General features: G+C 47.6%; 1 protein-coding gene across 3 annotated transcripts in view; it reads left to right on the forward strand.

The window, feature by feature from the left end:
• Positions 1–15,844, forward strand: part of nrxn1a (neurexin 1a) — a gene marked incomplete at its 5' end in the record, with an annotated part of 227,275 nt that overhangs the window by 68,859 nt on the left and 142,572 nt on the right. For all 3 annotated transcript variants that reach the window (XM_084470078.1, XM_084470079.1, XM_084470077.1), the window contains 2 exons: positions 2,870–3,314; positions 12,688–13,071. In XM_084470078.1, coding sequence (XP_084326204.1) covers positions 2,870–3,314; positions 12,688–13,071 — 829 coding nt within the window. The remainder of the gene's footprint in view (positions 1–2,869; positions 3,315–12,687; positions 13,072–15,844) is intronic.

Genomic DNA, 15,844 nt, shown 5'->3' on the forward strand with positions numbered 1-15,844 from the left:
CACCAGATTTGCCATTCCTGCACCTAACGGGTGATGATGAAAGACATTGTGAACCGCCTAATGGCCAGCATGTCACCAGGCGAGGCTGGTTGAATACAAATGCAGGACTGGGTCACATGTGACAGAGGGAGCTCATCACTCAAACACAAAAGCTCCTTCGATGCTAAAGGGCCTATGGGCATGAGGGGCACACACAGGGCTGTAGCACACATGGGCTGTAGCACACATGTATCACACATGTAGCACACATGTAGCACGCATGTAGCACGCATGTAGCACACATGTAGCACACATGTAGCACACATGGGCTGTAGCACACATGGGCTGTAGCACACATGGGCTGTAGCACACATGTAGCACACATGTAGCACACATGTAGCACACATGTAGCACACTCGGGCTGTGGTTCATGGGCGTTATCTGGTCCACCTCCTATGCGTATGTCTTGGGTCTGTGCGGTGGGCAGGCCCTGCCGCCCGGCCTTGGGGATGGCCTCCCTCACACCCTCTGCAGTAGGATAGTCTTCTATTTGTTTGTATTTCTATTTCACTCTCCATGCGTTCCAATAACACAAGCTTTTAGAATAAGAAATGAAGTGTTGCCATTTGCTGGTGTGGTTTCTAAATGATTTATATATGATTTTCGGAAGGATGAGTGCAAGAAGGAGTTATCGTTTTGGCCGGATGCTAGAACAATACAAAGTAAAGCAAAGCTTTACAGCATTACCATTATCGCATAAATCAAGTGGGGGAGCACTCGTCCTTTCTGTGCACTGTTGTGAACGTGCTTTTACCTGTACGACCACAGTTGCATGTAAGTAAGACAAAAATCGAAAGTGGTAAGCTGCAAGCACACACACAATCCCACAGGAAGTGTCCCTGTTTCCAGATGCAAAACAGGATGTTGAGTAAGAAAAGGAGAGCATGTTTTGCCAGAAACTCTGTATTTGAGAACTAGATGGATTGATTGGTGGTGCATAAACAGATGGATAGATAGATGGATAGAAATACATTGATTGATAGATACATTGAAGATAAGGTGGATAGAAGTAGAGTTAAATTGTATTGGAGACAAATATCTTCAATTAGACTCAAAGCACATGCGATGCGTGGATAGATAGCTGGGTGGGAGACAGACAGACGTACATGTACACACCTCCAGCGAGTTGGACGGCATTTCACCTGTTTCAACTGTTGACACATGTCAAGTGCTTTGCTCTGTGTTTGAGTGCTCATCATATTATCACTCTGCCAACAGATTGACACGTTGCAGGTGCACACAGTTTCTCACACATTCCACCACCTGGCGCAGATATAATATAATAATACTTTCAAAGCAGCATCATGTTCACATGTAAATGATTTGACATTCTCTCAAATGCCCATTTTGCAATAAAAAAGCCAAACAAAGGCTTTAATGTTCATCAAAGTGAAGTGTTAGTGTGTAGTGTAGTGGATTTTGGCCACAGCGCTGGCCCAATGCTCCTTCATCCCCCAAAGTGGATAATGGCTGCTTCATGGACAACCTTCACTTTTGTTAGACTCTTTCTAATTAGTGCTCTTACTTGATTTTTCCGCCCAAATTGCCGGGCTTTTGTGCTTGACGTAAATTGCTGCTCTTTCACAGAGAGGCTGTTAGGAATGCTTTAGAAGTAAAATTAAGATTCAGGGGAGTCATCACTCCTATGTATATGGTGGCCCGCTGCCAGCCACAAGTATAATTGCATTGTGTTCAGTGTAAGTGTGCGATTGTGAGAATTTAATACACAATTTGGCACTGAAGTGACCATTGAAACTAAAGAGCGTAATTAAAAATGATCAGGGAAGGCAAATTGTTCAGTCTCTTTATCTGTAGTAAGGCACATGATAATGCGGCTCGTTTATGGTCGATCAGGCATTTAATGATGTTACAGCTCATCCTTTGTAAAGGCGTGCGGCCGTCTGTGCATTTGTCTACTTGACAGCGAATGGCGCCTTGCAGGTCATAGTGCTAATACACTTCAGTAAGTGAGCTATTGCCAATACTAATCATTTTATAGTTTGACGAGCCCACTGCAATTGTTGGAGATTACCGGCCAATCATCGGAGCGTACATTTATCTATTTTTTCCTTTTCTTTCTATTCAGTTGAATCCCATTACTCATGCTCCTTGCTGTTCATCTTTCTTTCCCTAATAGCTCTATTGTGAAGTGGCCTCCTCTTGGTTTATTTACTGCCCGTGTGTGTTTATGTATGTGTGAGAACACTTGATTAATCTGGCCCTTCTTAAGTGGCTTGCGAGAGGCCCATCCATCATTGACAGCTTTTTTTCCCCCGACTCTAATCTGAGACGCCAACTGGGACCTTGATCAGCGTTTTTTACCTTCACACCTGCAATGTAGGCAGTGATTTGGCTTTTTATCACTCTTCCTCATATACCTCCCACAATTCACCTGGGGAACACTCGACTCCGAGTGTTGCTCCTCTTAAGGCTATCAGCGTTGTCTTCCTCTCTTAATAACAACCTGTAAGTCCCCCCATGTAGAAGGTACAAGTCAAAGTGAATCTCCCTAATCATTGGCACTGGGTGTGTACATGACACTGGCAGGCGGCTGTGTAAGGTACCACAAGGCTTCAGGCAGGTAAAAACACGGCTATGGCTGAACAGCATTTTCTCAGCTCCACTGAGAAAGAGTAAGAGCTGCATTCATGAATGAAAGTCCTAAAGCCTTGAGACTAATAATGAGTAATGACTAATGACTAACTAAACTAACGGGTCTCTCTTGTAAAAAGCTTCTCAAACAAAGGTTAAATGACTAATAGACGGTATCGCCGTGGCGCTAACCCCCCCGTTCTCCCCCCCCCCCCCCGCCCCCCCCCCCGACCACCAGGTGGTGTACAAGAACAACGACGTGCGGCTGGAGCTCTCGCGGCTGGCCAAGCAGGGCGACCCCAAGATGAAGGTGCACGGCATGGTGGCCTTCAAGTGCGAGAACGTGGCCACGCTGGACCCCATCACCTTCGAGACGCCCGAGTCCTACATCGTGCTCAACAAGTGGAACGCCAAGAAGACGGGCTCCATCAGCTTCGACTTCCGCACCACCGAGCCCAGCGGCCTGCTCCTCTTCAGCCACGGCAAGCCCAAGCAGCAGCTGCCCAAGGACTCCAAGAGGCCGCAGACGCTCAAGGTGGACTTCTTCGCCATCGAGATGCTGGACGGACACCTGTACCTGCTGCTGGACATGGGCTCGGGCACCATCAAGACCAAGGCGGTGAACAAGAAGGTGAACGACGGCGAGTGGTACCACGTGGACTTCCAGCGCGACGGCAGATCGGGTAGGAAGAGATTGTTTTTTTTTTGTTTTGTTTTTGTTTTGGTGAACGGTGGGGGGGGCCTGTTAATTCATGTGGGATGCCATGTAAATATGCGTGTGTATTTATTCCACGGCGTTGTTTAGTCCTTGATTCTGATTGGTCATTAACGTTCCAAGGGTGTGCGTTCTTTTTTTTCCATTAACGACACCGCTGGCGTCTCACAGTTCGTAAACAGTCCGCAACAAATCCAACGTTTACAACAACGGCCATGTCATCCACATGTTTCCTCGACAACCCGAAAAACAATATGTTCCAAGCTGTGCGGCAGAATATACAAATTTCGGCTGATCAAGTCAATAGCACACCAAGCATGTTATTGATGAAAATGGCTCACACTGTCGGTAATGTTGCTTGGGTGTTGGCTGAGCAACCTCGGTCAAATCCCTACCCAATAGTCGTACATTATTGCCTGAAAAAGCGGGACACTGCCTCAAGGTTAATTTGGCTACTATATACATAGTACTTTCATCTTCTGCGTTTCCCACAAGGCTTCCAAAGAGAGCAGAGTGTTGTCATAGTGCTTCCTAAGCTGTCACAACTGTAAATGTGTGAGAAATATCAACACCAAAGGGATCTGGTTGAAAACACAGTTCAACTCTTAACCTGCGCACACGTCTCCGCTTACTTGTAAATGTAGCGCGCTGCTAAGAGCTGCTTACATGGTTTCTGGAACTATCTGTTCTGGAGATGGTTTTATGGATCCTTTTATCCTTATTTGTTCTGTGCTGAATGTGGCTGATTGAAGCGCCGTTCTGGGTTACAACCATAAGCAAGACATGTTGCACGGGAAGGGTCAGCGTGTCTTGTTGGAACAAGAATATCGCCTGCTGATCCACGAGTTAGCGCATAGCTATTGTCAATAATCAGACTTTTCGATTCATAACTCAAGTCTAACGACAGAGGAAGTCAAATCTGGGGGAACGTGGCCATTTTCCTTTTGCTTCGGTTCATGTTTGTTTTCGACCAATCACGTTGCTGGAGGCGGGGATCTGTAAGTGCAGAATTAGCGAACACAAACTCAACTCAACTCACAAAAGTAGTAATGGGTTGTGGTCGGTAGCATAGTCTCAATAACGGAGGAGCAAACGAGGCAATACTCCGGCCCTTGCAGCTTTTTGCTTTCCGACCCAGGTTCTTTGCTGTCTCTCCCCAGAAGTTCTGCTACAGCATGGTAGGACTGTTGGATCCCAGATTAGCGAATAGGTAACGGGGATCGCACAATTAACTCTACAAATGCAGCTGCACACGCACACAATTGACTGTTACCTCTTTTGAACGAGTTCCAGCGCTGAGTTAATTATCTGTCCAAAGTTATTTTGGCCTGCAGTCCTCTGTGGGAGGCACGCTGTGAAATGTTCGGCGCCAGATCCACTCCAACACTGCCGCGTGCTGCTGTTTATATCCACCGTGGACAAACGTGGGCATGTTCAATCACAGCAATAGTTCATCTCACTGTGGAGGATTTCCTCCTCTTCCATTTGATGCTCCTACTACTGCTACGTCTACTACTACTACTACTATACTGCTACTAAGAACTACTACTACTACTATTCTTACAGCTACTGCTACTAAATGCACTTCTTCTACCACTATGAATTTGTGCAATTCTTCTACTACTATTATACTGCAACTACTACTACTGAGAACTACTACTATTACTATTACTACTTCTCTTATGACTGCTGCTAAATGCACTTCTTCTACCACTACCAATATATGTACTGCTTCTACTACTATTATACTGCAACTTCTACTACTGAGAACTACTACTATTACTACTACTATTACTACTACTACTACTACTACTACTAGAACTACTCTTACGACTGCTACTAAATGCACTTATTCTACCACTACGAATAACTGGTACTGCTTCTACTGCTACTGGTACTATTACTTCTACTACTTTACTTCGACTACTTTCACTGCTGCTACTATTTAAGTATAAGGATGTGGATGCAACTGCAGTGAAAAAAGTCTCTAGGCTGAATTGTAAAATTGCTATTTCATCATAATGACCTGATCTGGTCATATTGAACTGATCTGTCATGGTCCTTTTAAATAGGACTATGTATCAATATAAATATCATTTATAAAAGGATTTGCGCACATTAACCTTGAAGGAATCTCTGCTTCAGGCATACACTTGAGTTCTGTTTCGCCAAAAGGCAGTCGTGCCCCCTCCATTACTGTGTCCTCAAAGCGCGTGTGTTTGTGTGTGTGTGTGTGTGTGTGTGTGTGTGTGTGTGTGTGTGTGTGTGTGTGTGTGTGTGTGTGTGTGTGTGTGTGTGTGTGTGTGTGTGTGTGTGTGCGGGGAGGGTGCTTGCCTGTGTGTGTGTGTGTGTGTGTGTGTGTGTGTGTGTATGTGTGTGTGTGTGTGTTGAACTGCCTGGTCCCAGTTGATTTGCTTATCCAAGCAGCAATTTGTTACTGTGTGCTTAGAGCCAAAGCCATGCTATGTCATTCTGCAAATTAGATATACCTCCCTGACCATGTTTACCACTTCCTCTCAAGAGGTGGAAATTAGATCAACTGTTTCATTACCCCCGCAAAAGAACACAGCATAGGGTCCCTAAATAGAGACGTATGCATTTCCAGAACAGCGGTTACCCCGCCCTCATTGGTAATACCATCAGCCAGGGCCATGTGATGCTAAGCTAACTGTAACTGCAGATGTGTGAGTGCTTTGCATGTTTTTCGAATGGCAGTCTACCCTGTTAGCCCGCTAGCTTTAGACACCAGAGTTAATGAGGAGTGTGGCTTTAATGAGCATGACGTTGAACTGGAAATATGTAAGTGAAGACTAAAAGTGAAACATATAGACTTCCTTTACCATAGAACCGACAACAACAACATCCAATTATGTGTGTTAAAACTACTGTTACTGTAAGGCTGTAAGCTTATAAGAAACTTAAACAGTGTTAATTGTGTTACTTGGTTATCACGCCTTTTACACACACACACACACACACACACACACACACACACACACACACACATACATACATACATACATACATACATACATACAAGCTCAGAGACACACACACACACACACACACACACACACACACACACACACACACACACACACACACACACACACACACACACACAGTATCATACATTGTATACCTAGCTCTGATTGGTTTTCTTGCCACCTTTTTCTAAGTTTCCATGGAAACAGGAGCGGATCTCTTTCCACCGGACTGAGAGAATTACTATGAGCTGCTATGCTGAGCTGTGCGCTAATAACATTTAGAAATATCTATAACCCCAGGTTGAGCATATATACACACAGGTACAAAGAACAAATGTAAAAACTAAATAGCCTCAGTGTCCTGCCGGGCTCAGACATTAAACACAGGAACGGTATGAACATGGCAGACAGGAAAGTGCCCCACGAAAACAACATTAAAACTAATAAAAATATGACTATGGGGCTTTCGTATTGTACGTTTTTTTTTCTATTTTTTTTCTAACTTTTTCGCTTGTATTTAATTGTTGCCTGTCTTGTGAATGACGGACCGTTGCCGTTCACGGCGTAGACGACAATAGCTGTCCCAACAAAACAGGTCTCAGGTCTGTCCTTGGCACAGTTTACTTTCATTCATTGAATAGAAATACAAATACAGAACTGTGCTGGCCTTGTCCTTTTCAAAAACATTTCAAAGCCCACAGACTCACTTACATATTAAAAAAAATAGCCTACATAGTATACATATGTCAAGTTAGGTTGTTTTTTGTGTGAGGTGATTCTGATTGGCCATAGATTTTGTGTGAGGTGATTCTGATTGGCCATAGCCTCGTCTTCCATTTTAGATCAATCCCAGAGATAAACGAAGGTAATTGACTCGAGTGTGGTCTCGTCTTCAATGCTGCATTGCTCAGTGAATGGACGCATCAGCATGCACTGCGCTCCATATACCAATGTAGCGCTTCTGGGGGAAAGATTCATGTGTTAGTAATGAGGACCGGACCTGTTTCCTATATGCTTCTTCCTGTTCACTGAATCAACAAATGTGAGCAGATCTGCCATAATATATTATAAAATGTATATATATATATACGTTACCATTTTTATTTTAAAGTTGGAAAAGTTTAGAAGGGATAGCATGGCATAATTAAATGTATGCCGTTGACATTTTTCAGTTTGATTGATCTGTGAAATATATTTTCAAAATGGCAGCGTATCTCAACTATGCTAGCCCGGTCCTCTTCTCATGTATCAAATCTCTTCATCTGATATTCACATACAGTAATTCAATGTGCAGCTTGCTAAATAAAATATAGGCTGTATTCTATATAGGGATGCCCGCCAGTCCAAGGCTGCTAGATTGACATATCAGTCGCTTGCATCGCGGCGCAATGCTTTGGCATTCAAACACGCACACGTTGGCCATATAGGACTAAGTAAAACATTTATGATGCTGTATAAATAAAGTATTTATTTTAAAGGAATGAATTTACCACATCCGCACAAAATCCCAGGAGTTACAGAGTCAGAAACATATGGTTTGGCCGGACTTTTTTTTTCATTTGTAAAAAAAAACATATATATAATAAAATAGTTTTATTGACACCGTTCCGGAAAGCGACCGCGTTGAAACCCCGACACCCAAAGTGCTACAGAAGCACCCGGACATCACTATCCATCGCGCTGCGTTGAAATGGCGAAAAGCCTTGTTTTCATTCATGCATTCAGGGCCAATAGCCAGTAACGATCCCCTCTCTCCCATTAAGTTCTGCTCCCTTGTCAGCAAATGGAATCCCCACCCCCTTCCCCCCCCCCCACCCCCCCCCGTCCCGTCCCGGCCCTCCTCTGCTCTCAGACAACATCCTCCAACCTCAACGCATTACAGTCTGGAGTCGCTGTGCTCTTAAGTGAGCAGCCTGATGGCTGGGAGTGGCCTGGCTCACTCATCACCACGTATTACACGGCTGCTGCTTGTGCACGGCTCCCCCCTCCGCCACTTAGTGTGAGAGGCACACATGAACGGCAGCGGGTTCATTCACGCACGCACGCACACACACACACACACACACACGCACGCACGCACACGCATGCAGACACACATGCACACACACACACACACGCATGAAGTCACGCACGCATACACACACGCATGAAGACACACACTCGCACACATGCACGCACGCATACACACGCACGCACGCATTCACACGCATGCACACACACACACACACACACACACACACACACACACACACACACACACACACACATGTGAACACACACACACACACATACACGCACAAACCCTATCTCCCTGGTTGACTGGCTGGCGGGGCCACCGACTCCAGAGAATCCAATCACATGTAGAGATTTGGCCGTATCGTCCTAACTGGATTGTAGTAATCCCTCTCCGTCCAGCATGCTGGGGAGATGTGTGAGTGGGACTAGAGGACATCATGCCAAGTGGAGTCTCTGGCTGCTGGTGCCCACACTGTGTGTGTGTGTGTGTGTGTGTGTGTGTGTGTGTGCGTGTGTGTGTGTGTGCGTGTGTGAGTGTGTGTGTGTGTGTGTGTGCGTGTGTGTGTGTGTGTGTGTGTGTGTGTGTGTGTGTGTGTGTGGAGTGCTTGCCACTTCAACACAGAATCCCTGGTTCCTCCTCCCCTCCAAAATGGTGGATACAGTTGTGTGTCAACTGGAAGGCGGAGAGACGGTAATGACGAATGTGTTTGTAGATGTGTCGGGGTCTCAGCCGGTGATTTCTATCTTTCGTTCTCCCACCTTGTTTTGCTCCTTCTGGGTTATCGCGGGACGCCATCCGTCCAATCGGCTCTCTCCCGCCGCGCACCGCCCCTCCCGACTCGCGCTCGCATTTCTTAGTTGTTTTTTTTATTTTTTTTATGTTTTCGTTTTTTTGTTACTCTGTCTTATCTGTCATTCCACCCCCCCCCCCCCCCCCGCCCCCCCGCCCACCTCCATCAACTCATCCCCCGTCTCTTCCCAGACTACTACTTAATCTCCGTGTCCCCATCTCGTCCGCTTGCCATCTCCTCCTCCTCCTCCTCCTCCTCCTCCTCCTCCTCCTCCTCCTCCTCTTTCGTGCGCCGCGGCGTCCCAAATATAAAACCCCCAGACCCCCCCCCCTCCCCTCCTCCCTGGGCTATAAATAAGGCTGGAGCGTTCCGCCGTCGCTCCTCTCATGTCACCCGCGTGTCGAAGGCCTCATGGGAGTCTGAGCAGAGTGCTCTCTGAGAGTGCCGGGAGTCTGACTTGTGTTTACACTCGTCTTCACGGCGCTTTGACAAGCACAGCGCGGGCGCGGGCTCTCACAAGACGAGAGCCCGGAGGAGGCTGACGCGCGTCCTCTTATCTTGAGCGCGCGTCTATTGAGAGAAACGTGACCGCAGACCGACTTCCGCGAAGAACCGGCGGACCTTCTCGCGCGCACGCACACACACACACACACCAGGCGACGGGACGGGAGCGCTCCACGCCGCGCTTCAGGGGGCCTCCGAGGGCGCCCGCAGGCAGAGGGACTCTCAATTAGGCTTGACAAGTTCAATTTGTTCCATGTTTGTGGAGCAGGGAACAAAGTGGTCAAGGCTCTCCCTCTCCTGATCTGGCACGGAGATTTCAAGGCCGTTCTGTCGGTGACTGCTAATTGAAATCGCGCAACAACACTCGAGGCTGCGGCCCCCCTCTTTCTCTCTCTCTCTCTCTCCTCTATCTCTCGCTATCTCTCTCGCGCGCTCTCGTTCGCTCTTCGTTTTTTTTCAACGACTCATCACATGGACGGGTGATGACAGTGCGCGTCGTATACCTGGCCAAACCAGGCTCTAATGGGGAAGGCAGTCTTTGGCCACTAATGAGTTTGATGTAGTGAGCTCGTTAGCTGTAACCTAAAGGGAGCTGTTCTGGCTTTGTGACGGGTGGGCCCTGCCAAGTGTGGGGTGCTGTCACGGCAGCTGTGGCCAGGGTGGGTGCTGCAGAGAGGGGGAGGGAGGGAGGGGCAGTGCGGTTGAAGGAAGGTGCAGGAACAGATGCCGGGGGCCAAGACCCTGGGAGAAAAAAGCGGGAACATGTTAGTAGGGCCAGGTTAATCACTGTGCACCGGGTCCTCGTCTTTCTTCTCTCCAGCGGTCGCGCAAGAGAGGCTGGGTCACCTTGGCTGGAGAAATGGAGCACAGGCAGGAAGAGGAGAGCTGGCTTCCACTTAGAGTTCCCCTTGGTTCATGTTTGGGTTGGTTATGCTTCGTTGTGGATGGAGGGAAACTTAAATCTGACAAGCTTCTGCGTTGTGTTTTATGAGAACATGGTTATTCTTCGAATCATTGTTGAGAAAGCAGGGTTGATGATGGCGAGCATTGATCTAAGTTCATCTAAGTTCATTCAACGAGAGTTTGCAGTTTTTCCACACAAACACACATTATACTGTGATTTTTAACTATTATTCGCCACTAACTATTCGTCAGACAAACTTCCTGCTTTGATTGTGTTATAATATTTATATGAGACTCTTTGACAATTTCTTGATTGAATCTATTGAGAATGTGACCGGAACTAGTGGTCTTTGTTTTCTTCCTGCTTTCACACTGTGTGATGCGTTATTCAATGCATAACAGGCTATCTTTGTGGTGTATCCATTGAACTGTCTTTGTTGACAATGACGATTTGACATTCATCACCGCCATTATAATATTGTTATTGTACTTCCTGAAAATATTAAATAACCCGTGCTTAATTTGAGATGAATGTTCTCCAGGCAGTGGTGAAAGAATGCAGCCAAATTAAAAAATAAAAGCCAACAAAATGTTGTTTTCATTAGCCAAGGGAATATGACATTTAAAGTAGGCAGAAAATAATCAACATACCGCAATGAAACCAAAGAACTAAGTGAACAAGCTAATTTCAAATAAACTCTGTCTGTGGAAGTGAGATTCAACACCACATTTAAGGTCTCTCCAGCTTCGGGGGGGGGGGGGGGGGGGGGGGGGGGGTTTGTGTGGATGTCCTGAGCAGACGGGGGGGGGGGGACCACTGAGGGGAGAGGAGACAGGACAGGCTTGTTGGAGGCTCTGTGGGGAGGTGAAAGCGACACCATCTGACAGCTAGGGGCTCCTCATTTAAGGTGCGGAAATGGCCGCCTGTTCAGGTGTGTGAATCCCTCTGTGTCTCAGCACCTGCGTCTCAATAAAAATATCACGCCGTGTACAACCAGACACCAGCGCTGTCGTCCCTGTTCCCCGGCAGTCGGGCATACTTCCCCCCCGGAGTCAGGCGACGTAGCAGTGAGTGGCAGAGACCTGTTTTTCCGGCTACCGATGGTGTCGATGACTGGGATGGCTAGTAGAGACGGCGGGCAGGCATTAATTAGAGGGGCCACAATGGCCCCCACTCAGAGTAACGGAACCATGGACAAATGAATCACCCGCAGCCCCAGCCCCAGCCCCACACTACGGCCCTCATCGGCTCCCCTCTGCCCGGCTTTCGCAGTCTAGGCATGTCTGCCGTTGTTTACTGTGCTCCAGATCGGGAATTAAAGCTGAATGAGTGCGATAAATCATGACGGGGCAACACACACGCAAGACACACACACACACACACACACACACACACACAAACACAGGGTTGTGTGTGTCGAGAGAGCCAAACGGAGGGAGAGACAGCGGGGAAAAAACTGCCCGCGCACCGTTAATCACGTTCAAAAAGATGGATACCTTTTTTTGCTTTTCTTTCGTGGGGTGTAATGATAGAGGGGGGGGGGGAAACCGCTTTTTTTTCTCTTCTTTTCCATTTTTTTTTTTTATGACCACTGCTGTATAGATAAAGGAGATTTATTGTAGGAAATCCCCAGGAAAATGAAAAGGATACTCTAAGGGATCACAGATTAGGCCGCTAATAGACCACCTCACCTGTGATGAATGTGTTTTATCAACAGCCATCAGTCTTTGTAAATGGAGATACTCTCCACCTGTCCGGATGATTAACAGTAATTAGGGCTGGTTTCTTCATCAGCCCGGCCTCATGTTAATAGAGCTTATTCACATGTTAATTCACTTGCGCTGTGTTTTTCGACAAACGAACGGTGCCATTGTTTTTGTTGTTGGACTCATTCGGTGCCACTGTGGATTAAATGACATTGCGGTTGTATTTCTTCACGCGTAAAAAAGGATCTGGGTTCAAAACGCCATAGTCTGAAGTCTGCCTGCGGGCATCCTTGAGCAAGTCGCCCAACCCATGTACCTGCTCACCAATGACCCAAATTTACTGTTGGTTGGCTCTGGAAAGAGAAGCAGCTCTTTAAAGCACAGGCCGAATAGTAAACACCCCCCCCCTTTTCTACCTCTGCGTCGTGCTCAGGTACCATCTCCATCAACACCCTGCGCACCGCCTACACGGCGCCGGGCGAGAGCGAGATCCTGGACCTGGACGACAACCTGTACCTGGGCGGCCTGCCGGAGAACAAGATGGGCCTGGTGTTCCCCACCGAGGTGTGGACGGCGCTGCTCAACTACGGCTACGTGGGCTGCATCCGGGACCTGTTCATCGACGGCCAGTCCAAGGACGTGCGCCGGCTGGCCGAGGTTCAGAAGGCGGCGGGCGTGAAGCCCTCGTGCTCCAAGGAGCCGCCCAAGCAGTGCCTGAGCAACCCCTGCCAGAACAACGGCGTCTGCCGCGAGGGCTGGAACCGCTACGTGTGCGACTGCTCCGGCAGCGGCTTCCTGGGCCGCTCCTGTGAACGAGGTACGGGCGGCGGAGTGGTGTTTCGGGGGGGGGGGGGTTGATGATAAATACGGTGAGTGATGATAGTGGATGTGGTTTGTGATGATGGTGAGCATGATGGGGTTGAGAGTGGTGGGGATGATGATGGTGTTGAGGATGAGGATGAGGTAGGCCTGGGCAATAAAGCAATAAATGATCGTATCGTGATACGTTTTGATCAATATCAGTTTTGATCAATATCAAATAAAACATGTGCAATATATATCAATAAGAGACCTGACCACCGAATCGAGCAGCTGGGTTTGTTACTCAAACACAGTTCCATACTTATTTACAATTACTTATTTACAAATTTGAGTGTTTTTCATTGTTGTATCGACATGGAGACATGGAGTATTTATCAATGAAGAACAGTGGAAGGTCATATTAAGTGTTCAACAGAAGTGTTTAAATCCAGCATGGTCATTCCTAGTCCTTTTAGGTCATGACAATTATCAATAGTTATCAATATCGATCAATATGATCAAGTTATATCGTGATACGTCTTTTAGCCACATCGCCCAGGCCTAGGATGAGGATGATGATGGTGGTGATGGTTGCGGTGAGGAGGATGATGAGGATGATTATGCTGATGGGGTTGAGGATGAAAATAATGATGGTGGTGGTGGTGGCGACGGGGATGTGGATGAAGATGGTGGTGACGATGGTGTTGCGGATGATATTAATGATGGTGGTGGTGGTGGTGATGAGGATGATGAACGTGATGAGCATGGTGGTGGTGTTGAGCATGGCGGTGGTGATGAGAATGGTGGTGGTGATGAGCATAGTGGCGGTGATGATGGTGTTAAGGAAGATAATGATGATGGTGGTGGTGGTGATGATGGTGTTAAGGAAGATAATGATGATGGTGGTGGCGGTGATGAGCATGGTGATGGTGGTGACGATGGTGTTAAGGAAGATAATACTGATGGTGGTGGCGGTCGACATACCAGGTGACACCAGCTGTTTCTTGTGTGTGTCACCTTTACCTCCCTGTCCGTCCTGTGTGTAGAATGATTCGCTCTGGCAGGTAACACTCAACACTCGTCACACACAAACCCACAGCACAACCACGCTCATTATGAACGTCCTTTCAGAGCGTCTCCCTCTCCCCTTGTCTCGTGAAAAGCAGCGCGGGCGCCGCGGCACCGTGGACATAATGGCTTCAAAGGCTCCTCTAAGAGGCCGTGGCTCTAAGCCTCGCCATTACGCCTGCTATTGATTGGCCACGCTTGATCAGTAGGGACCCCTCCTCTTTCAAGTCCAGCCTGCACAGCGCCGGCCCCGGCGTCAGCCCGGTGGTCGCCTCCAAACGCCCGGCGTCAGCAACTCCTCAGCACCAAATCTGGGGAGTAAAGTAAAGAGTAAAGAGCAAATGGTGAACGCACTGGAAGAGGAAAAAAAAGGACAGGAGAAAGGGCTGTGGGAGGGATGGGAGGGAGGGGAGGGAGAGAGCCAGAGCGAGAGAGTGAGAGACTGTCAGGCAGACGGACAGAATGAGTCAGAGTGCGCTGATTGTCAGCGGGGCCGATGCGAGGAGTGGTGGATGTGGCGTGTGACGGATGCCTCCGAGAAGGCATTGCCGGTCACGTCCCCCGCCCCCCCCCCCCCCCCGTACACACCCGCTGCTAAATTGGCTGTCTTCCCCTCTCGCCATTTGGCTCATCAAACCACTCACTCACGACCAAACATGGTACGGAATACATGATCCGGGCTGCCTTTGTTTTCCCGAGCCAGACAGAGGAAAGATTTGGGAAAGAGTTGGGAAAAAAAAAGTTTCAAGTTTAAAAGTTTAAACAGCTTTTTGCTTCGAATCGGTAACCGCTACTGGTTTAAGCGTAACATATTCAAAACCGCAGTCCTTTGCCTCGTGGACGGTTTATTTCCATGAAAATGCCTCATTTATGACTCGTCATGGTGTACACCGCACTGCTCGGCTCAGTGGATTTATTTTTGTGCGTGTTTCGTCGTAGCTTAGCCGCTCAGGAGTCGTTAGCCTAGCCTGTCTAAGACGTGTATTGACTTGATCACGATAGTGCAGGCGGACAGGTGGCGATGATGCTAGCTCCATCTCATTAGTGCAATAACTCCCTCTGCCTTCATTAGAATACATCAAAGTAACAGGTTCCCCCTTTCCACGGTGTTTCTCCAGTCGACAGTGTTGGCAAAGTCGATGCAGATTGCTCTGCTTTTACTGCAGTCAGCGTTAGCTTCTCAACTTTCTGATGACAAATAGCCTATTACGACCCCATCCCTCTGTCCAGGGGAGCTAGGTTTGTTCATTAGACAGTATGCATTCTACATCATCCGATCCATTCGGACTGTGCTGGATGTATGTGGCGGCGTTTTGTGGACAAATCAAGAGGTACACAGCCTAGTCTTGATATTTAATCTGGGTTGGCCAGCATTGAGTCTCTTACCTCAGTCAGTTAGGAAAGGAACTTCTGGTTTGGCTTCTCCAGGTCAGAGCAGAGCCTTCATGTCAATATGAATTACACAGTCGTCCATTAGGCCTCAGGCCTAAGTCATATTTGAAGGTTCATCTTGTATTTAGTGTCAAAAATAGATGACTTAGGCAGATAGTGATTATGGAATGTAAAAAGCACTCTGATCGGCTTACAATGTAGTCGATGAGGCGCAGTGAATCAGCAGCGTTAGGAGAGTAGAGTTGGGTTAGATATCACAGTTTGTACAAAATATGACAAAAATATCACAAAATACAAAACCTGGTCCCCCTCACAATCTGTTGAATACA

This window comes from Micromesistius poutassou (assembly GCF_964030765.1).
Source record: "Micromesistius poutassou genome assembly, chromosome: 7".
Classification (NCBI taxonomy): Eukaryota; Metazoa; Chordata; class Actinopteri; order Gadiformes; family Gadidae; genus Micromesistius; species Micromesistius poutassou.